Genomic DNA, 24137 nt, shown 5'->3' with positions numbered 1-24137 from the left:
TTTGATGAGAATATTTAGGAAAGTTAGATTTGGTCCTAACATTTATTACTTGGGTGTGTCACGGATTTCGAATTCTTACCGACATAGGTGAAGTGTTTGGAAAAAAAGATGGTGTGTTTTATCGAGCCGTTTAATTTTTACATGTTTTACCCTTATTCCGGTGTACATCCAAAGCCCACCTTAAAAAGTAATATCATCCATAGTAATAAATAAAAACGGGTCCTACCCGTTATTTTGAAATATTGTCCTGGGAAGACACCGCTGGCCCTTTTAACAGCACTTTCTTTTTCCTTGACAGAGTTGCCTGGGGGCCCGATCTCCCACATGGACGTTGTCAATTCAGGCCTGGAGGCACTGGAGAACGAGGCGCTGGCTGGGGCGAAGGTCGAATCCTTGAGGCTGATGAGCAATCGAATAATGCACGTTGGCGAGAGGGCGTTTGGGTGAGTGTGGGTGGCCCCGACCCTGATTAAGCCGCCGGGAATTCCGTTTGCCGGGGACGTCAGGAGCAGGGCCCGGGGGGCCGCATACTTCGCTTCATTTCGCCCCTCGATAATTCATGGAGATTTTTGCGATGAGGTTTCAGCAATGCATTATTCACGGCCTTCTTTCAAATTGCCTCTATATTTCATTCTCATTTCATCAAGATCATGTGTTATCCATGAATGCAAAATTCCTTATTTAAATTTATGATTTGAAAATATAATGCAATTTCCCTCTTTTAGTTTCAAATTATAGGAAAATAGCAGAAGAAAACTGATTTCTTCATACTACTACTTCGATCTAGGTCATTTACTTGACAACAAGTGTTACAAAGTATTGCTTTTTAATATTGTTTACCGTAAGGCAATAATTTTATCATTGTAGCACAATCTATGTCAGCATTTATGTCCTGTTTCCATTAAATATACGTAATTAAAAGTATCTATTGTATAAACTGGGAAACTCAGCCCAAGTCAGAATCACAGTGAACATATTTTTCTAAAAGTTAAATTTGGTTTTGCTGGTAAATTTCGAGAGATTTTTCTAAGCAAATATCGATTGCTTTCAGTCGTCCCATATATTCATTACTGGAAACCCTTTGAGTTTTTTGAAGGACAGTTGAATAGAATATTTTCGCTTGAAAACTTTCAGAATTCAAACGATTTTTTGATTCACAACATTTTGTATCTGGAATTCCAATGACCAATCGTAATAAGTTATTTTATTTTACCCAAGTTTAACATCGAGCTTGTTGGTAACTGCACCATATTTAATTTGTACCGGAGTTATGCAATTATTTACACACACCTTGCCTACAAATGTTGATTTTTGTCCAATGGAATCGTGTCATCTCACGGTGTTTTATTGTCCATTTAACGACACAGCTCATGAGTTTGAAAGAAATTAATTCACGTTCTCACCCTGATCGAGAGCTCGTTTGTTTTGATTGTCCTTGCAATGCATGCGAAGCGACCCTTGCTAAAGGTTTTCCTTTCCAACGCTCACTCCCTTTCTATCCGTGTTCTCTTCACTTCGGACCACGATGCTTATTTAACGACCCAAGGAAAATTTTCGAAGTGAATTTATATTTCCATTTTATGTCGTATTTTTTTAACCTTTCATACAAATTCACTGAAATAATATAGATCCTTCCATTAAAGCTAAGGAAAATGGACATCAGGTATACACCAAAAGATTACCACTCATTTTTCCCAATGTATTTAATCAATCATTAGAAGTTTTTGAAAGGTCCCTTACGACATCCTACTTAGCTCTAAGTATAGAGAGAACTTTCACTTTCTATGCCCTTTATTAATTCTAACCAACCAAAATTCTCCCCTCCATCACAGTCAGCCTTCAACATTCTTACGGATGGATACCTTCCAGTATTTCTTGTATCGCTAACAATAGAAATGGTGAAACTCAGCATTAAATATTTGGAAGGCTGCATGCAATATTAGTGAAAAATAGTTGGTCTCACTTATGAGATATCAGAGGAAAAACTATGATTTGCCTAAAAACTAAATTTTTTACCATTGAAAAGTAGCGGAATATTTTTTTAACAACTTCAGCTAGGAATTTAATTATTTATTACTATGTAAATATGATTGGATGCATGCGGTTTGAAGGTGTATAATTGATTTTACGATAGGATTGATAAGCCACGATATTTATTTATTATTTTAAAAGACGTTAAACATTTGATATATGCAGAGTATAAGTGATATAATGAATCATTGGAATTGTTTGAAAAAAGACTGGTGAAGAAAGGAATACCGAAAATTGCCGAGGATGAAGATGTAAACTGAAATGGATGTAGCTGCTGCGGGGAACTCTCGGAGGACATTATTATTAAGGAATGGGTGTGAGCAATAAAAAACACTATTTCGAAGTTGAAGGTGAAGAAGGAGAGCAAATGAAGGACTATTCAATAGTAATCGATTTTGTTGCAGAGGAACCAGAGAAATTGCAACTGCTAAAAAACCTGATTGTCTTCCTAGACGCTGTTTGCAGCACGTTAAGAACGGGAGCATCAATTGGTTGTGAGAGAGAAATCTTTTGATGGGTTCTGCAAATAATTTGTTGCCCATTAGCAAAGAAATAAGGACAATATAAGAATGTAGTGACAGAGGTGCAAAGATGTTTTTGACGGATGAATTTTGAAATGATCGGAAGGCGAAAGAATTTCGAAGTGAATGAGAATCCTAACATTACCAAGTTTTGGATAAAATGTTTCCACATCTGAATCCCCATGGAAAAGTTTATACTAATGAATACTTTTACAAAATTTATACTTAATCCCGCTGATCGTGTTAACCATATTTAATATGAAAATTAGCTAAAATTGCATGAAATTCATTATGATTATAATACCCCGTGTGTAATGAATTCGTGCAGATCCCCGATGTATGGCCTCATCAGTCCTAGAATCCCGGAAGCCTAATCTGTTTGAAATTTCTAAATGATTTATATACGTGGGGGCGTGTGTCCACTGCGTCGGCTAGGACATTATGCACCCGGGTGGTGTAAGTCTCCGCGGGCTCCGGAAACTACAGTATAGCTTTGGCTGCAACGCGCAGATTAACCCAGGACTATGAGGGACGAACACGGGAGGGGAGTGGAAAGAATGGAAGATGCACCTGCACTTCGCCCATCGAGAGTCGTCATTTCTTCTTCCCTGCGATTTTGCTGGATGAATGCCTCCCTCCCCCTCCTCCCTTCCCTTTTTTCTCCAATTTTACTGGATGCATGGATTCCTTGGTGTTGGGTGTGGCGGCAATGGGAAAATATCTCCTCCCGGAGAGAGATCTCACGTCAAACATTTCCTTATTCGGACTGTCTTGATGGGTACGAAGACCGCGCGGGAGAGAACGGGGTCGCGGCCGCATGCGACCCTTCGGTGGACTTGGCCGTCACCACCCGTAATTTCTCGGACAAACTCATGCATATATGTATGCGTCTCCATTAATCAGCCATCAGAGAGATAGCGCTCACAACAGCAATTTAATCCCCGCATTAGGGGTGGCCCTCGTTTCGTGTGAACTCCGTTTCAAAACCATTAGCAACATGTCCTCGGAAGCATTATCTCCATGCACCGAGCCCTCAAGCAACCCTCTCCCCCCGCCGCATTTTTACGCAATGGTGGACGCACGCGCACATTCCGGGCGCACCCCTCTCGTCTCCGCGTCATCCCTTCACTCCACGACCCACGCTCCTTGCACTCCCACTCCATCTCATTCTCTCGGCGCCGGGAGTGCGTGTGAATACAACCAACCCACGCACACAAGCCGAGTCCTCCTCGCCTCTCCTTCGGAGTTCATTATCTAATCCCCTCTGCCTTTTGTTAACTAATGTCCTCGCCCGGGGCATTCTCCTCGGAATTCGCCCCCGCGTCGCCTTCCCCTCCCCAGTTTGCCCTTCGTTTCCCTGCCCCCGCCTAATCCAATCGCGGCGGCCACCCTGTCAACGCAGCTATGCCGCCACTCCATTCTGTTTCCTTCCCGGGCTAACGCACCCTCTCCTTCCTCGCCTCCCCCGACCAAAGTAGCCTTCCCTTTCCGCCGCCCCCGACCCTCGCCGCCCCCCCACCCGCCTCCCGTCCTCCGACCCTCGCCGGCCCCCCTCTCCGGGTTGTCCTTTGCTCCAAAACCGCTTAACTCGACCGCTTTCACCTCCTGATATTTTACTTGCCGCCAGCCCTAGTAGGAGGGAAAGGTAAAGGAGGCTGATTAAATCGTTCCAAAGTAACGCATAAAAGTTTCATTTGAGGTCGTATCCTGCCTCGTTGGCTATTCTTTGGCCAGGGGCGACGATCTCTTAAGTTTAAGAGTTTCCGAGTTTGGCGGTTGAGTTCGACTATGTCTTAAATTCCATTAAAGCATCGCTGAACAGCAACGTCGAGGAGCAGGCGGTATGGACTTCAATTTTCACCGGGATCCGTTTTTGTGTCGCGCTTCAAGTGAAAAAACTCCTCTAATTCCAAGGGGAAGTAATTGAATTGATTTCGGTATTCACCGCAGATAGCTAAAGTAATGAAGGATCTCAGGTTTTCCCGGCGTATGGTATTCATGAAGTTCTCTCGGGTTTCCCACCGGGTCAGGTTGCAGTACACCGACGTTTCGAAGGCTGACTCTGCCATCGTCTTCAGGGTGAAGACGTCAGTGTAACGGCGGTGTACTGCAACCTGACCCGGTGGGAAACCCGAGAGAACTTCTTGGAAAGCTAAAGTAATGCTAACTCCTTTTGCAGTTCAAATTATTATCCCTCAAAGGACAGTTTTCGTACGTAAAATGTCTCGTAATATTATTTTTATTTGAATTTGCGAATCAATTGCGACCGCGAAATATCGAGCTTCCTATATTTGCATTCCTTAAAAGTTCTTATTGTTCTATCCATGAAAAAAAGTAGCAGTTGGTCCCATTTTAATATTCTCTCGAGGTTGCCCTCAACATTTTACGGCGACCTCGTACTCTTCATCCCCTGCATGCACTTTCGTGTTTTTCATCTGTGACGGCGGCGCCTCCGACAGTTTTATCGGCAAATTGTGGCTTTTTAATTAAACGTCCATTAATATTCTGCGTCCATTTTTCCGCAATATTTTTAGCGATCGATGAGGACCCTTCAGGTTGCATTAATAATTAGCAATTTCGAAATGGTCAGCTAAGTCATATGTTGCATAATCAGTAAATATTTATCTGTCAAAGATGCTAGTAAAAAGAAAAATTTCGGTCATTTCTTGACGGTACTTCGGATAGCTATGTCTTCAATTCTAATTCTCGGATAACGACATTAATGGAGAAGGTCCACTCAGCGTGGCTCACTCGCGTGCGATCGGGTGTTCACGGCGCGCGAAGATGGCATCACCTCCTTCGCTCTTCTCTCCACACCGCGCCAATGTTCTTTCATTTCTTATTTCTGTCAGGGGACATATTCGACTCTGCCTGGACGAGTTTGCCAATCCCCTCGTCTTATCTCTCTCTCTCTCCACTCCTGAAAAGCTCAGTCGGGGAAAGATTTGGCATGAAAAGCATCATTAAGTATGTCTCTCCCCATTCTTGAAGGAACCAAATTCCCTTCGGCCCTTCCCAACCCAAGAGAGGTGTGCTTCACCCGGTGTCCGCCCAAATGCTACACCCTTTATCTCAATCATCATTAAAGGTTTTCAGTTACTCGGAGAGTTGCGGGGGCGGGTCGCGGTGGAAGAGAAGGGGGAGGAGAGGAGGGACCTTGGGGTTGGGGCGAGGCATGAAGAGAGAAAGGGGGGGGTCGGGGGAATTTTTGGCGGGGGGCCTTACTTGTCGGCTTCGGTCCCCACCCCCACTTCGACACCCCTCCTCTCGCCACCCCCTCCTCCCGCCCCCATTCCTTTCAGCACCACCCATTAGCAAGCAGTGTGCACCCCCCCCCCCGGTCCCCGCTCCCTGCACTCCATCCGACTCGTTCACCCTTGCGAAAACTTCCGCACTAATGCAGGAACAATTTTCCGAAGTTCTTTCCCCTCACTCCACCCCCCGGCTCCACCTCCGCCTCCTCAGGAGCGCGCCCCTTCCCTCCCCGCGCGGATCTGAGGCAGGCTGGCGGGAGGGTAGCGGGCGTTTTGGGCCTTTTTGGTCAACCATTCGCCCTCATCCGTAACCCGGGCGCGCCGCCTTCCGAGAGAGCACTGAGCGCTTTGACCTCCCGACCTCCTTCGTGTCGATGAAGAAGGCGGGCGCCCACATCCATCACCTCCCCCCTCCCTCCACCCCCACCCTCGGAGCCTTTGATTTTCTAATGGAATTCATTGCGTTCTCTTTCCCAACCCTCGCTCTTCGTGTGTTGCCCCGTTTCTCGTTTCATCTCCTCTCTTCCCTTCAAACGCCTAGTGCTACTACGTGCTACCCCAGTATCCCTTCTCTCATTTCGTGGGACTATTCATCCTCTCCTCTTCATTAATCCATCAATATCCTTATCTTCTTGGCCGAGAGTAAAGTGCTGATTCAAAGTCACGGGAAGGATCAGTAGGTGTTTTTTTTAGCCCTATGCGCGTCTCTCAAAGGTAGTGATGATGCTCGTATCGTGATGAAATTCTTATTCAAATGGTAAACTGAGAAAGGTAGACGTCATCAATGGGAATATGCTTTTGTGATTTGTTTCGAGATGACGCTTTTACTCAATATATTCTTCTTGAATTACTTCCTGCATGCTCTTTACAATGCATATTTTGGTTATCGAATGCAGTGACATGGGGTAATTTCTAATTTTTCGTTATTCTAAGTTTTATGCTCCAAAATTATTCTAAATCATTGGTTTTGAGGACTGAAGAGAGACTTTCGCTTATTATATAAAAGAATGTGTGTGATTGGGAATATTTGCTGCTGTCCCTTCTTGTCAGCATGAAAACTCTTATGACTCGTCGTACTTTGTTTCGTGATGCGCATTCTGCAATTCACACTGTCTAGAATTCAAATGAATTTTCCTTCCATATCCTCCTTGATATATAACCCTGAGAGAAATGGAGACGGAACTCGAGTATTTTGCCGAATGTTTCGGACTAAAATGAAATCAACAAAAGAATATATCAATAATGTTTGAAAGTCGTTAGAAGATTGGATAAAATTCGGTATTTATGCTTTGCAAATATTCCTAATATTTTATTATGGTCTAACATTTTCCCCCCCGGATGGGCAGGATGTCAACTAATGAGTAATCTTATGATTTAAAGTAAATTAATAGATGTGGAAACGCGATTGGTTGAGTATTAACGTCGGGAGCACAAGTTACGGAGTGTCTTCTTCGATTATCACTTCACCTCTCTTATTTATATTTTATAAAAAAACAATAAACACAGTAATCATCCCGAAGGTCGGTTTGGTAGGTGATGGTAGAGTTCACCCAGTACTAAGCCCTATGCGGCGTGTGAAATTCACACATGAGGGTAGGGGGGGCCAGTTCCTTTCCCTGTTCCGGTTATGTTTTCCCAGGTAGACCTTGTACCCGAAAAATCACATAGCTTGGATGGAGCTGCAGGTGCCTAGAGTGGCTTGCCCGGGAATCGAACCCGGGATCCTCCGGTCAGTAGTCCAACGCTCTACCCCCTGGACTACCACGACCCTTATATTTTATGATTAATAGGTAATCTACCGGTTAAGGTAGGTTTTGGATGGACACAGCTAGTAAACATTTTGTGACTCTTAACAAAACACAAAATCCAGCATCCTACTCTACATCAGGTCCCTCTTCATCTCTGACTACTTTCATCCTCCCTTCATCCCATCCAACATCCCTATCCTGTTCCTTCCCTTTCCTCGTTTGACTAACATTCTCCCCTCAATCACAGTCTTCGACATCCCACTGCCGGTCAATACCCCCTTCATCCACTTTTCCTGCCTCCATAGGATTGCTCCCAACAAACCCCTCTCTTCGCCCACCATACCAAGTACTTCCTCATTTGTTTTCTTCTCTGTCCATTTCGCCTTCTCCATTCTTCTCCACACCCACATTTCAAAAGCCTCCAGTCTACGTCTATCCTCCTGCTTCAATGACCACGTTTCCGCGCCGTACATAGCTAAGCTCCATATCAAAGTCTTTACAAGTCTTTTCTTAACATCCTTACTCAACGTCCCTGTCATCAACTCCTTCCTCCTTGTTAATGCCTCTTTGCCTAGCTCAATTCTTCTCCATACGTCCCTCCTACTTTGACCGTGTTGGTCCGAAACACTACCAAGATACGTAAAATGTTCTACTTGCTCTAGTTTTTACCCTCCTATTTTAATGTTAAGCTTAGCCTTTCTCTTTCAAGAATATCGCATAACCTTTGTTTTATTAATATTGATTCACATCCCATACCTGTCGCACTGAATTTCCAATTCATTCAGCAATGCTTGCAACCCCTTGGCTGACTGACAAACTAAAGCTTGGTCATCAGCAAACCTAACTGATTTTACGAATTCCCCGCCCACTTTCATTCCTACCTCCAGTTCTTCCCATGCCTCTTTAATCATTTCCTCTGCATTGAGGGTGAACAGCAACGCCGATAATGAGCAATCCTGCCTTGCACCTTTTCTTACACTGCCCATCCGGACTCCCCGTCCCCAACTCGCACCTGAGCATTCTGAGACATGTACAGGTTGCGGATTAGCCTCCTTTCCCCCCAATCTATTCCTATTTTCTGCAATATACTCATTAGTTTTTTCCAATTCACTCTGTTAAACGCTTTTTCGAAATCTACGAAGCAGGCAAATACCTCCTGGTGGTGTTCTCTATTCCTCTCGATTAATAATGTCATTACTGCAATGGCATCACGCGTACCTCTCTTCTTCCTAAACCCAAACTGATCATCCCATAAGTAATCATTTGCCCTACTCTCTATCCTTTTGTTTTAAATCCTGACAACAGCTTAAACAGCGTAGATTATCAAACTTATTGCCCTTTAGTCCTCTCATGATGTAGCCTTTACCTTTTTCGGAATAGGAACTGAAACTGATCTCACAGTCTTCCGGCCAGATTCCTTCCTCACAAATACTACGAATAAGCCCACATAGCCTTAGTTCTTTACTATACAGTTCTTCTACATGTTCCTTCTATCTCTCCTGGATCTTTCGTGTGTCAACTATTATCTTACCCGCCTTATCTTTAACTGTTAGCATAGGCCTTCTTTTCTTACTTTCTGATAAAGATGTAACTTTGCTGTACAGCGCACCAATTTTACCCTTCCTCTGCAAACTTTCCATATCCCCACACTGCGTCTTCCACCATGCTTCTTTTGCTTTATTTGTTGCCCGCCTCCATTAATTGTTTAACTTCACTTCATTTTGCCCTGCGCACCATGCTTCCTTGCACTGCGCACCATGCTTCCCTTGCCCTATTTGTTGCCCGCCTCAATTAATTATTTAACTCTTTGTACTTCATTTTGCCTTACTCTGTGTTTAAATTCTTCCATTGTCTCCTCTCAGTCATCTTTGTAATCATCTCATTCGTGATCCATGGTTTCCTAATCCTTTTCGCGTTAACGGCTCTAATAGTGTCTTTTGCAGCTTTCGATAATCCTTTCTGTATGCGTTCCCATTTTTATTCAATAGTACTTAGCTATTTACCCTCCTCCATGATTTCCTCTACAGCTTGTTGGTACTCCTTCGTTTTAAATCCATTTATCGCTTCTACATTCCATTTTCTAACCGGCCGCCCCTGCCTTATCTTTTTGAAACGGTCGCTACATTTCATTACTACTAAATTCGGGTCAGAGTCTAAATCTGTGCCCGGGAAGCTGTGCGAATATATAACGCTGTTCCTAAACCTGTGTCTAAGTAGGACATAATCTAGCTGATACCTTTCTGAGTAAACTGGCATTTTCCATGTATACCTGCGTCTTTTGTGTTGTCTAAACCAAGTGTTGGTGATGACTAACCCCTATCTCCTGCAGAACTCAACTGCTTTCTCCCCACGGTCATTCCTCGAGCCTAACCGTAGTTCACCACCACATCACCAGCTCTTCCTTCACCCACCGTCGCATTCCAATCCCCCATTACTATCAAATGTTTCCCTTCAGGAAAACTTGCGATTATGTCCCCTAATTAATCGTTTATCCTATCGACCTCTTCCTCCGTATGGGTACAAGGTTGCATGTATACCTGAATAATAACTAAGTTCGTCGGTTCTGCTTTTATCTCCACTAGGAATATTCTATCTGTTGCCTGTTCCATGTTCACTATGCTTCTTCCTACCTCTTCATTTAATACTACGGCAACCCCTCGTTGGCTCTCGTCCCCGTCGCTGAATTTATTCTATATTGATCACTCCAGTAGTACTTGCTATCCTTCCATCTCACCTCGCATAGACCTAAAATATCTATTTTCCCCTTCCCATCTCGCGGTTAACATTCTCCTATTTCCCTGTCCTCATCATTGTCCTAACATTCCAACGATCCTATTCTGACTATTGTGGTCTTCTTCTTCTGCGTCTTCTGTCCTGCTGCTGCCGGTTTTCCCTTGCAAGGGTTTCGTGAGATGACGACCGCGGAAGCCTTGCCTCCCCCGCTGCCGGGCACGACATACGGCCGAATGGGCCGAACCCCGTAGTTGCCAGGACTCAAAATCTCTATATTGTCCATCATTAAAATCTTGGGAATGATAATTGAGGTGGTTTCCCGCTGCCTTCCTCAAGAGTTTTTTTAACGTGACACCATCACTTACTGGCCGCCCCACTGGGGTCAGACGGCATTGCAGCCGCCTCACTGAGGAACAGACGCTGCGTGGACTACCTTTCGTCTGGCTCCTAACCTTCGACCTATCTGGCATTCTGGCATGGGTGACCCTACCAGGAGCAATTATTAATACTCCTCGCCAGGACAGCTCTGGGGGTCATGGGAACGCCCTTCCACCACGTCAAGGTTGTAGTCCGGGGAGGGATATATATATATATATATATATATATATATATATATATATATATATATATATATATATATATATATATATACACATTCAAACACGAAATCCCGCCAAACGGCGAATAAATACTCATATATACAGAAACATATATAAGGAAAAGGGATAGGAACACGTATAAAGGACGAACACAATAGAGGTGGGGAAGGCGGAATCGAACGGATCACAAGAGTAAAAATATCTCCTCAACCGGGACTCGAACACCGGATCTTTCCACTTGCCGGGCGGATGCTCTTAACCACTTGAGCTATCGAGGATATGTAATTTACCCTGAGATCCGTGGGTCTTATATGTCGCCAAGCGCCCCGATTCTTTAGCCAAGAGATGGCGTCAGGGGGCTGTTTCACCCACCAAAGGAGAAATAGACAATACACAAGAGGAAAGGAAAGTGGTTAGAATTCATACAACATCATACAGGAAAAGAACAGTGCGTTTCGTGGCACGCATAGCCAGAAGAAAGAGATGAGCCACATTGGCCAAATACACATTCAAACACGAAATCCCGCCAAACGGCGAATAAATACTCATATATACAGAAACATATATAAGGAAAAGGTGGGTGAAACAGCCCCCTGACGCCATCTCTTGGCTAAAGAATCGGGGCGCTTGGCGACATATAAGACCCACGGATCTCAGGGTAAATTACATATCCTCGATAGCTGCCTCGATAGCAGGACGTGCCTGTGTTCACCGAGTGTCTAAAATTCGCCGGCGTCCGAGGCTTCGGCCGCCGGGGTTTGGAGAGCGGCACTGCCGGACTCTCTCAGAAATCGAGGTTCCGATCGTGTTTTGTTTCGAGCGGCGGTTGACCGCCTAGTTCATCAAGAAGCGTGCAGTTTGACTCTCGACTTCTTCCGCCGGGAAGGCCGTGCCTTTGTTTTGTTTACTGGATCAAGACTGACCTTGACTACTAGTGTAGAGCTTAGGCTCCTTTTTATTTGCTACCGCCGGGTGCGCGTAGCGGGGAGGGAGCGTTCGTGAGTGTTTTTTTTTTCTTTCTTTCCTTCTTGGAGTGCTTTCAGTGCGCTCTTCTTCTTTTCTTGGCGCTGGCGTGCTCCATTTGATTTCTTTCAAAATGGTCGTACGTCGCGTAAACACGCTCGCCTTGCAAGTTGATGAGAAGGCGAAACCCCCTACTCCGTTGGAGGTCCACCTCTTTACACTAGAGTCGCTGGGCCTCACACCCGAAGAGATTGTGGCGATCCAATTTGGATATAACCGCCATTTGGTATTCCTGAAATTGGCAACTGAAGCTACTATGAAGAGGATTCTAGATCTTATCCCACGAAAACTACCGTTTCCATCCAAAAATGATCCGAGGACGACGATTACTATTGACGAGACCTCCGGTAGCCCTTGTAATGTCAGGGTTCTATGTCTCCCCGTGGAGACCCCATTGGAAGATATAACAGGCGAGCTTCAGCGTTTTGGAAAAATCCATCGCTCGTGGGAGAACAGGTGGGAGGGCGACAAATTGGCGCGCGTGTTAACAGGTACGAGAGTGGTGCGGATGACGGTCGAAAGAAATATCCCCTCGTACCTCCACATCGGCGGCAACCGGGCCATCATCATCTACGAGGGTCAGCGCCGCACCTGCGCCCGTTGCAACCAAGAAGGCCACGAGCGCAAGACCTGCCCTCGGAACCAGGGAGGGAAGAGCTATGCGGAGGCAATGTTTTTGGCCTCTAATCCGAACACCGCCGAGGAGATAGATGAGCCCGAGATGGCTGTGGAGGAGAGGGCGCGGTCCCTGATACTTATCGAGGGTGCGCCCCCAGCTGTTCCCGCCGAACCCCCGCATCCCCCTCCACTTGGAGGGAAATTTCAGAGGGAGCGAAAGTCGTCAACGGAAGAAAGGGATCCGAAGAAGAAGAGAACGGACGACATTGCACTGCTGATTTCGAACATCGATCAAGCTGCGGTCCCTACCAGCTCGGATACACACTCACGACCACCGGCTCCTATCTCCGTGACCCCGTCAAAAGAGGACAGATCATCCTGCGTCCTTCCTTTCTCTGGCCACGCCAACGATGCGTTCTCCCCGCAATCCTTGCTTCACGGGCTGCTAACTCCCCAAGAATCACGGGTGACAGCGGGGGAGGATGTATCCGATTGCGACTGTCCCCCTTCCTCAACGGCGGGTCCCTCCATTATGGTATCACGGAAAATCAAGAAAGTATCACCGGCCGCGGAAGTTGACACATGTACGAGCAAAACCTTGTCGACGTCAACAATCCCAGACATTCCATCGTCATTCTCCTTTGAGGACAGCCAAGGTGTCGACGATCTTCCCAGGGCTCCTCTAGAGGCGGACCAATTCGACCGATCTCCTCTAATTTCTCCCGATGGGGCCCCTTCGGCAGAAGACCACCAGTCCGCCACCCCGCCCCCCCCTGAGGCCACCTCCTGGGCTGGGACGGCCCACAGCTCTGCTCGCTCGAACAGGGCCCCCCGTGGAATGCCGCCAAGTAACCCGCTCTTCGTAGAAACCACGGCTGGGTCTTCCTCTTCAGACGAGGTCGGAGGGGAGGTATGCGGTGGCAACTCGAGACCTCGATCGTCGACCCGTCGGACGAAGCGTCCTGGGAAGCGGCGAAGCACTCGTCGCCCGGGTTCGAGCCGCGACCGAAGCGACGTAAGCCATGACCAGGACTCTGGTAAGTGATGTCCGGTGCCCATAGCTGTCCTCTCATTCCACCAATGAATATTGTTTCGCTTAATATTGCTGGCGTTTATAGCGCTTTAAAAATTGCAGTCCTCCAACGTTTTCTCCGCGACCTTAGGGCTGATGTAATCCTCCTTCAAGAGGTAAAGGAGGACATAGTCTGGGATGCGAACATCTTTCAGGCTATCGGCAATTTCGCCGAAAGTCATTCTGGCACCACCACCCTAGTCCGAAATGGCATTCCGTTCTCTCATGTTCGCCGCCACCCCTCGGGCCGAATAACGTCCGTTATCGTGAATGGTATCCATATCACAAACCTTTACGCTCCCTCCGGTGAGCGCGCGAGGGCAGAGCGCGAAACATATTTCAATGAACTTCTCCTCCCGTACCTGTATTCCTTCTCGGGGAGGGCCATATTGGGGGGAGATTTTAACACTATCTACCGCCGAGAGGATAGTGCCTCGAACAGGGATAACGTGACATACTATCCAAGCCGGGCGCTCTCACTGATGCTCGACTCCATTAGAGCGATTGACGCAGTGCGTTCTTATTGCGCCGGTCCCGCCCCCTTCACGCGATCAGGGCCTAACTCTCGGACGCGGATTGACTACCTCTTCGTCTCGACATCCCTAAAGAATGATGTCCAGACAGTGGACACCCTCCCGGTGTCCTTCTCTGATCACTGCGCAGTGATCATTGGAGTTACGTGCCCGGACACAACCCCGGGCGCGCACGTCCACCGCTGCGGCTCCGTGTGGCGCATGGACCTCCGCGTGTTGGAGGACGCGACTCGTCGTGATTCTATCCGCACCCGGGTGTGTGCACTGATCGCGGCACTCCGTCCCGGTGCAAACCTCGCTCTATGGTGGGACGAGGTTTTCAAACCCCACATTGTCACCCACATCAAAAGGCAAACTTTGGAGTGGCGTAGGGAAAAGAACTACACCATCTCCTTCTACCGCCGAGCGCTGGAAGAGCTCCTGCGTAAGGATGTGGCGCCGGAGGGTTTCCACGCCCAAGTTTCGTCCCTAAAAAAAATTATCCTGGGCCACGAGCTCCAAAAATACGCTCCCCAACAGTGGCAAAAAGAACTGGACACGGATAAAGGGGGCCCCCTAACGCTATCTGAGCTTCGGCGCTGGATGAAATCCAACTCTGGCTCCGATATAGACAGAATCCCTGTCAGAGAATCTGCCGCCGGTGACACCGACCTCCTTAAGGAAGCGGGCCGGCACTTTCAAAACACCTTTAACAGGTATCCTCCATGGAAGGAGGGAGACGCACCCCCTCTCCCCCCTCTCCCTACGCTTCCTACAGATCAAAAAGACGATCTTTGTCGAGACATAAGTTCAGACGAACTGGACTGCGTCTCGTCCATGTTCCCGAAGGGCAAAGCACCCGGCTTGGACGGCCTACCCTTTGAATTTTATTTAGCGTACTGGGATGTTTTAAAACCTATTTTAACCCACCTTTTTAACTGTATTTTAGCTAGCGGCTCTCTGACTGCAAGTCAGAGGACCGCCGTGATAACGCTTATACCAAAGAAGACGCGGCCAAAGTCGTTCAACGACTTCAGGCCAATCGCCCTTTTAAACGCAGACTATAAAATATTGGCGCACGTCCTACGATGTAGAATGACGGCTGCTGCCGACATCGTCCTCTCTCCATCCCAGTACGCCGTGTCGAAAACGCGAAACATTTTCGATGCAGCACTTTTAATTCGTGACATCATTTTTTCCGCCCCCTTGTATGGTGATCGTTTTTTATCACTCGTGGCTATCGATCTTGAGAAAGCATTTGACCTGGTCCGGATCGAATGGATTCTCACCGTGCTCAAGAAGATGGCCTTCCCCGAGTACTTCATTCGTGCCGTATCAACGATGTATAACGGAATATACTCTATAATTAGGATAAACAATGCCACCTCGCCGCCCATCCCCGTCAGTAACTCCGTTCGGCAGGGCTGCCCACTGTCAATGCTGCTGTTCGCCCTTGCCTTAGACCCCATACTCAGACGACTACAGAGCAGTGGAATCGGGGTACGTCGTCACGGCGCCGTCTGCCTGGGCGTCGCATACGCTGACGACATAACGCTCTTCGTAGACGACCCGTCCCACATGGCCCTAGCCCACGACATATTAAAGTCATATGAGCAGGGTGGTATCTTCCTCAATAACCGGAAATCCGGGTTTTTGCTGCTGAAGGGCGACCGGCCCTCGAACTCCATCGGTTGGTCAGAAGCGCCCTCGCTCAAAATCTTGGGGTTCTGGTGGGAGAGGGAGTTGGCTCCCACGATTGAGCGAAACTGGGGAATTATTGACCATCATGTAAAATGGAGTGTTGGAAAGCTTTCACTCCCTTCCCTCCCGATCGTGACCCGCGTCCGCCTCCTCAATCAGATTGTCTTCCCAAGGATATGGTATGTGGCCCATCTATGGCCCTTACCCACTAAATACAACGCATACTTTATTAGAGTGTCCAACCAAATGATCTGGAATGGCTACGTAAAGAAAGTGTCCCGAAACCAGCTCTATGGCCCGTTTGAGCAGGGTGGTCTCAATTTAACCGATACAGCTCTAAAGGCGAAGGTGGTCTACGCGAAGCTTAGCCTGCGCATCCTCGGCGGTGACGACGCGTGGCGCAAGGCACTCCTCAAGGACGCGTGGCAGGAACTCGCGCGCGACGTATGCCACCGGAGGGCATTTGATGAAACGAAAAAAGTCGCTTCTCTCCTGCGAGATGGAGAAGCAATTCGGGTGAAGACCCTGTATGTCAGAGCGCTTACCGAGCAGCAACAAGATACATTAAAAAGAACGATTTCTTGGAAAAACTGGGCGACCAGCAGGGCGAACGATGAGGCACGTAGTGGAATGTTTAACCTAATCGCGAACACAGTCATGACGAGGGAAGTGAGGCACCATCTTCGGCTAGCCGATTCGCCCCTTTGTCCGTCATGCGGTCGAATAGACAACGTCGCACATCTCATCCTTGGATGCAACGATAAAATCAGAGAATGGGAAGCTCTAAAAAAGATCTATAAAACCTGGGACGTGTTCGGTGGTGGTGCCATTACCGACATGAATCTGATCACCTTGAACTTTCGGCTCTTTCCGAGCTTCAAATCCTTCATAATGACCACCCTAATCGTGGAATTCACACAGATGAGAACCGCGAATAAACATTCCGCTAAAGGCATGCAAGCATTGGTGGAACGGATGTGGCTGCCCCCGGTACCGGACACACTTCGTCCGTGGTTAAAAAGTTGTTTTTCTGAATAACTGTGCTTCAAAGCTATCAATAATTCCAACCAAATCTAATGTTCCGTCGCTAATCCAAATAATTCCTTCTATATTTTGTGAACCCTGCCTTTATTATTTCCTTCCACAGTATTGTTCATGGTCACAATTGTTTTATGCCATGTATATGAATTTATGTCTATGTAAGTGTGTAACCATAATAAGGAAAAAAATATTCTGTAACCATAATCTGTAAGCTGACAATGTGTACAATGTAAACACTAGCAGTGTAACATACTAGACCGAATAAAAATAAATTGAACCATAGCTCAAGTGGTTAAGAGCATCCGCCCGGCAAGTAGAAAGATCCGGTGTTCGAGTCCCGGTTGAGGAGATATTTTTACTCTTGTGATCCGTTCGATTCCGCCTTCCCCACCTCTATTGTGTTCGTCCTTTATACGTGTTCCTATCCCTTTTCCTTATATATGTTTCTGTATATATGAGTATTTATTCGCCGTTTGGCGGGATTTCGTGTTTGAATGTGTATTTGGCCAATGTGGCTCATCTCTTTCTTCTGGCTATGCGTGCCACGAAACGCACTGTTCTTTTCCTGTATGATGTTGTATGAATTCTAACCACTTTCCTTTCCTCTTGTGTATTGTCTATTTCTCCTTTGGTGGGTGAAACAGCCCCCTGACGCCATCTCTTGGCTAAAGAATCGGGGCGCTTGGCGACATATAAGACCCACGGATCTCAGGGTAAATTACATATCCTCGATAGCTCAAGTGGTTAAGAGCATCCGCCCGGCAAGTGGAAAGATCCGGTGTTCGAGTCCCGGTTGAGGAGATATTTTTACTCTTGTGATCCGTTCGATTCCGCCTTCCCCACCTCTATTGTGTTCGTCCTTTATACGTGTTCCTATCCCTTTTCCTTATATATGTTTCTGTATATATGAGTATATATATATATATATATATATATATATATATATATATATATATATATATATATATATATATATATATATATATATATATAATATATATGTTATATATATGCTACATATATATATTACATATATTATATATATATATATGTATATATTATATTATATATATAACGGCGAAAGAGCACAGAATTAAACAGGTAACACATGACATTCACATTGTAGATTGTTCGAGCTTTCGGCATTCCCTGAGGCCTTCTTTAAGTAAGACTGAACATTTTCTGAGAAAAAGATGAGTTGGTGGGAATTTCAAAAGATCGGAGAGCTAGTATATATGCGGATTCTCGATTTCTCACCTCTATATTGGTGGCTCAATTGGGTAGGGAATCAAGGATGGTTGGGAAAAGCACTGGTCGAATGAAAGTTTGTGGTGATTTGCGTGTGAAGGGATAGTAATAGACTGGAGTGAGGCAGAATATGGGTAGTAGTGGTGATTGTTTATTCGAATGGATAAAGGGGTAATGCATACGCCTATGTGAAATGAAGGGCAAGTTATGCATTAGTGCAAACAAATGGAAAACACGTAGAAGAACCTCAAATATAAATTTTTTTCTAGCTTTCGGCCTTCTCTCAGGCCTTCTTCTGATCAAGCTCTTTGACCCCCCTCTCCATCTTCGCCCACTCGCTTCTCCTCTTCGCCCTCCTCCACCAATTGACCACGGACTCCACTGCTTAACACCTCGTAATCACTACACTCTGCCTCCCCTTCATGATCGAGCCTTGCAGATCTATTACTCCCTGAACTTTTCCCTCTCTCCTTTCTCTTCTCTCCCGTGCTCTCCGCAAATTTATTAATCAGCTAGTAATAATTAGGATAATCTTCCTCTGAGGCATTATCAGTGTTGAAAGTTCGATTCAGTATATTACGCACACGGTCGCGGCACAGTTTGAGCTCTCTTTTGATTATGTTTTAATCCGTTATTAAAGCTTTGAAAAATTCTCTCTGGGCTTCTAAGGGCTAATGCTATCCTCCTTTTTTTTAAAATATCAGGGATTTTCTCACTCTTGACGGATTCAGTTACCACAATGGAATTCTCAAGAGCGTGCTCCTATTCACATGCCCCAATCGACAAAATATTTGAAGCGAAAAATTGAAACACTATCAACCATAGTGCTGCTGAGTTGTATTTTCTATTTTAGACTCTTGAGGGAATTTTTTTAGAAGTGATACTTTAATTTTCCAACGTTTTATGTTTAGGAAAAATTCATGAATTGCGTTTGTTCAAACAAATAACCTTTCACCGGATCTTATCTCTATCATCTCCTGTATATGTGTACACAAAAAATGGCTTCATTTAAAAGAATATTTTGTGCTGTAACATAGATTTTGTTTAATTTTCTAAGTTCAAAGGTGGGAGATTATATGTAAATAAATGATTTTTATGCTTAATTATGTAATCTAATATTTGGATAACCTTCCTGATATTAGCTGTGGCAACAAATTTGGAATATCGAGACGTTTGTCAACACACAGCTGCGGTGCTATTTTAGCATGCGTAAATACTTTACCTGGGGACGGTGTCAAAGCACAAACTGCATAATTCTTATCTCCACTTCATTTTTTAGTTACTTTCGCATATTATCCCTCACACACTCTTTCTTTCTCATTCATATATTTCGTTGGAAGGAAATTTTTATTTTACATTATTATTATTTGAGGTTCAATGTAACTACTGCTAAATTGAAGATAAAGAGATTTAAATTTAAATATAAAGCAGGGAACAGTGTTGTACTCCAAACGTAGGGCAAAAATAGGATTTGCACAGGTTTCATTTCTACCCATAAAGAGCCTATCAAAGAGAAACTCATTTATCGAAATGGCTTATACGCGAGGAATAGTAGTCCTTCAAGTTATCATCCGTTTGGAGGGCAGTATAGGCTCTCTCCACCTATTCAGCACCGATGCAAGAGGCAGCACGGGTTTTGGTTGGGATTTCTTTGAATACATTTGAATTTGTAATGAGGATTTTAGGGAACTATTCGTGTCCTTGTTCATCGGTAAATCAACTGAAGGAACCAAACCACGTACGAGCCTGGCAATCCTCCGGAGTGCATGACATAAACATTAACTGTGGAGAGGCATTTCGGGGAGAAGAATTTCGAGTGTGCTGTTGCCATTCCCGTCGCGTGGAGGGCGGCTGCATCAGTCATGAAAGCGGAGACATTTTCCTGCTTAATCCCACCCCTGCACAAGTAGGCTAACGGCAGTCGTAAACATCCGAGCGGCCCTCGAGCAGTCTGTCTTCTCAATTGCTCTCCTTATAGCATAGTTGTCGTGGTTTCTCCGTGGTTTGTATTGATTATTTTAGCGATCCATCCATCTTCATCTCTATTGCTATGCGCCCACCTATGATGTATTTAGCGTCATTCGAGATGCTAACTGTGTATTATTTTACACGAAAATTCGACTAAAATCAAAGCAAAATGTTTCAGTCGAATAATATTATTTTTGAAATGTTCAATCATCCATCGTAACATAAAGGTTACAATATCAATTTATACGCTTTTTCGTGTGTTTTTCACTCTCTAATATTCATCGCTGTATTTAGGGGAAGCGACCGACAGGTGAGGTCATTTTCGCCATTAGAGATGACAGAAAAGGATTAAGGGTGGAGAGAAACCCGGCGTCGGCATTAGCCTACTCTTTACGAAAGGCGCCAAGGGGTCCGCAACTTGACGTCCCATCCGACGGACGGCGCAATCACTCAAAGTGCCCTCCACAAAGCACCTCCAGTAGGGATCGAGATACCACGGAAAAATATTCGATACCGCCGGGATTCGAACCCGAGCCGTCTTGGTGGGAAGCCAATACGATAGCCACCATCTGTGCCCCCCATTAATATTTTTAATACTTATTCAACGTAAATTAATTTTTTTGAAAATCAAATATTTTTTCTTGTGCATTATTAAATGATGAAAGCGATAAAATAGAACAGAAACTCTGCCTGGACCCTTCATGGAACTTTCATTTCAGATAGTTTATTGTTTTAGAACGCTAACTATAAATGCACATTGTGTTTGAAGTAAGTAAAAGTTTTAATATACATTTTAATAGATTTAAATCAATTGTTAACTGTTATCGATTGCGCCCGAGTAGTTCTGTATATTTAACAGTGTAACTTATCCAAACAACGATGAAATAATTTTTGATACGCAGGAAAACCTCGAAGTAATTCATGCAAAATTATCTCGACAATGCATTGATTCCGAAAATTCCTACTCATTCCTACTAAGTTATTTTTGTTGAAACCATGCTAAAAATGAATAGGGGTTCAAAGGTTTGCACTTTGCAGTAAATAGCTAAGCGATAAACGTAAAATTGGATTCCGCACATAACTGTTTGGAAGCAGCAATACTTGAGATGATTTTGCACGTGCAACTTCAAACATATTCATGATACTCAGAAAATTCCAACCCTAACAGACGTTTTTTTAAATGGAAAAATATGTGGGAATATTCTCCCAGTTTCTATGAACGAGCTACTAAAATGTTTCGGAATTCAAAATGAATGCACGGAACACAAAATTTTAAAGTCAGAATCAAAATGGTATAGACATTCATATGATGAAGTAAGAAATCGACCAAGAATGGAAAGTTACCGAATGCATTGTTGACTCATTTAAGCACGTGTCAACGGGGCAATCTTTCAAAGACCATTTTTTTTTAACAATCGAAGAAATTGATAATAGAGTCCGGGAAACCCTGGATTTATTAAAATCAAAATTAACATGGGTGTAATTAAAATCGCTGAAACGAATGTTCGATGCATAGGTGGAGTGAAAAGAAAAGTCTCTCTATTAATATATGTCTGTACTAATGAGAAATGGTACAAGATATGAAACTTGCGAGGAGATTGGACAAGGCAGTGGTGTCGTGCCGTTCTCTCGGGTGTGTGTACCAAGGAGACACACTTCTTGGGAAGGGTTATGGAGAGAGGCAACCGAGGGAGAGAGGTTGGAGGGCAGAGTCGGGTGCGGCCGGGAGCGGTTCAGACGAGGACGGAATGCTGGGAAGGAAAGGGTGGGGTGGGAATGATAGGCGGAGGGTAAGAGGGGGCGAAAGGAGAGAATGAAAGGGCTGAGCGGTAGAAAATATGTGATGGAGTGGCTGTAGCAGCGGTTGTCGTTATGTTTCGTGGATTTGGAATCCAGACTCTCAAACAGCGTGAAGTATTGGCAAGAGAAAGCGTCAGTTGGGTGGTGTTGGAAGAGGCATGCCGACTTAGGGAACCGGGGACGGAGTCGGCGGGAGTGGATGGAAGGCGGTCGGTGCTTCCAAGTCTCAAATAGTGAAAAACGCGCGCCCCTCCGATAGATATTCGCGCCTCCCGACGTTTACGGATTGACACGCCGTCACCGGCAATTTCTACTGCGGCGCCGTGCCAATGCCAAACACCGTGGCCCTGAAAGCCAGCCTAGCTAGCACCCACTATCCATTTGCCTCCTCCATGGTACGCTAAGCTTGCCATTCTTCGTTCTGCTGTTCATTGCGACCTTTTGTGCGAATTTTCTTCATTTTGGGCAGTCGCGATTGGAGACTAAAGTCTACGATCAGAGATTGCTCGCTATTTGGGCAACATTGATGAAAAAACTCGTGGTGACGCATTGCGAGGGGACTACTTACATTTTTCGTGTTTTATTCGATAAAAGATAGATTTGAATTTTAATTTTATGCGGAACTTTTTCGGATGATCGGCGCGTCGGAGGAGAAAGTTAGGAAAAAGGTTGGGTGATGGAGAGAGGCGCAGGAAAATTATAATGCAAATACGCAAGGATGATCTAAATGACAGTCAACAGTCGGGTGCTGCACCAGGGAATCTACGTCTACATCTACATCAATACCCTGCAAGCCACCAAAAAGGTGTGTGGCAGGGGGTGCAGCACCAGGAGGAAAGGGTAAGGGATGAGGGGATTAGGGTTTTTCAAATGGATGGGGAAAGGTAAGGGGAACCTGCAAAAAAAATATATATATATATATAAAACATAAATATAAGCGTATAACCCTGCGCAGTCGCTACCTTGTAGGTTAATACTTATTATGTCGAGCCGGATCCTGGGCGATTTCGATTAAAAGAATTCTGGTCTCTTATTGTTCTCGGAAAAAATGACCATTTAAATCTGTCTGTCCTGCAGTCAATCTCTCTGGAATCTGTGGGTCAATACCATTTTCCCCGATTCATGATGGCTGACCTCAACCCACCGACTCTGCAAAGTTATTAAGTCTACTACATAGTCAGTGGGAGGCGAAACTTCCTGAAGCCGATCTTGTTTCCATTTGTCCGTTCGCTTGGAACTTCAACCGAGATGATGGGGGCACTTTTTTTACCATGACTGTCTTAAAATCAGCAACTCTAAATCAGGAAAAATATTAAATCAGTTTCCTCTGTCAATCCGCGTAAATATCGTAAAAATTAGTTTACTATTCTTAAGTATAGGTTGATGCTTCGCTGTTTGGTGCTATGAGATTCAACCTCAATTTTAGAAATGAAGCGGGAGTAAAAGACCCTTCAGTCCATGCCTTTCTGCTCCCATGTGAAAGTCAGAGTTTTTCGTTATAACACGAAAGGATATACTGTCGGAGACTGGCCATGGCTGAAACATTATTCCACGGGCTCACGTTGGTGACCAGCAAGCTATACTACCTTCATCTACATCTATTTAATACCCCGTAAGCCGCCGCTAGGGCGTGTAGCGGGGGGTGCTAAAACACCACCCGTAATTAAGAAAGAAAAAGAAAAAAAACCGCATGCAAAAGCCACAATTTTATACCATCCGCAAACAAAACATGGCATATACTCATGCAAGAACACATACCCTCGACACACATGCAAACACTCAAACCACCGACTAGCATACGCATGCACCTACAAATACACATAATATCCTTGAAATGTCTAATTTTTTTCCGATTTGTAAATTCAATGTTTTCAAAATTTCTGAAGGGGCATCGGTTTATTACTATTATGATTTCTAATCGTTCGTGGAAAGAATGAGTATTTGTATCTATCTGTCCTGGAATTTATCTCCCTTATTTTATCTTTGTGATCTGATATACCTAAGTACTTTATGCTTACTATATACTAAGCCATTATGACTCCTTTAGTGTCATCGTTAAATTATTTTGTTCTGAACCTTTCTAAAAGTCTTAAGCCTCGCTTGTTCTCTCCGCACTTCAAGTGGTTCCCAGCCTAAATCCCCTAAGAGACCTGTCACACTTGTGTTCTTATCATAACAATTTTTAACGAATCTGGCGGATTTTCTCTGGACTTTATTTAACTCTTTTTGCCAAATTTTCTCCCAAGGATCCCAAATACTTGCGGATTA

The 24137-nt window shown here is 45.0% G+C and overlaps 1 protein-coding gene across 1 annotated transcript in view; it reads left to right on the top strand.

The window, feature by feature from the left end:
- The window catches only part of LOC139688601 (chaoptin-like), a 174247-nt gene that overhangs the window by 3293 nt on the left and 146817 nt on the right, over nt 1-24137 (top strand). The window contains exon 2 of the mRNA XM_071586147.1: nt 299-443. Coding sequence (XP_071442248.1) covers nt 299-443 — 145 coding nt within the window. The remainder of the gene's footprint in view (nt 1-298; nt 444-24137) is intronic.

Source organism: Hetaerina americana, unplaced genomic scaffold (genome assembly GCF_022747635.1).
Source record: "Hetaerina americana unplaced genomic scaffold, ioHetAmer1.1.p SCAF_21, whole genome shotgun sequence".
NCBI lineage: Eukaryota > Metazoa > Arthropoda > Insecta > Odonata > Calopterygidae > Hetaerina > Hetaerina americana.
Note: the sequence above shows the minus strand (reverse complement) of the source record. Positions and strands in the feature narration are given on the sequence as shown.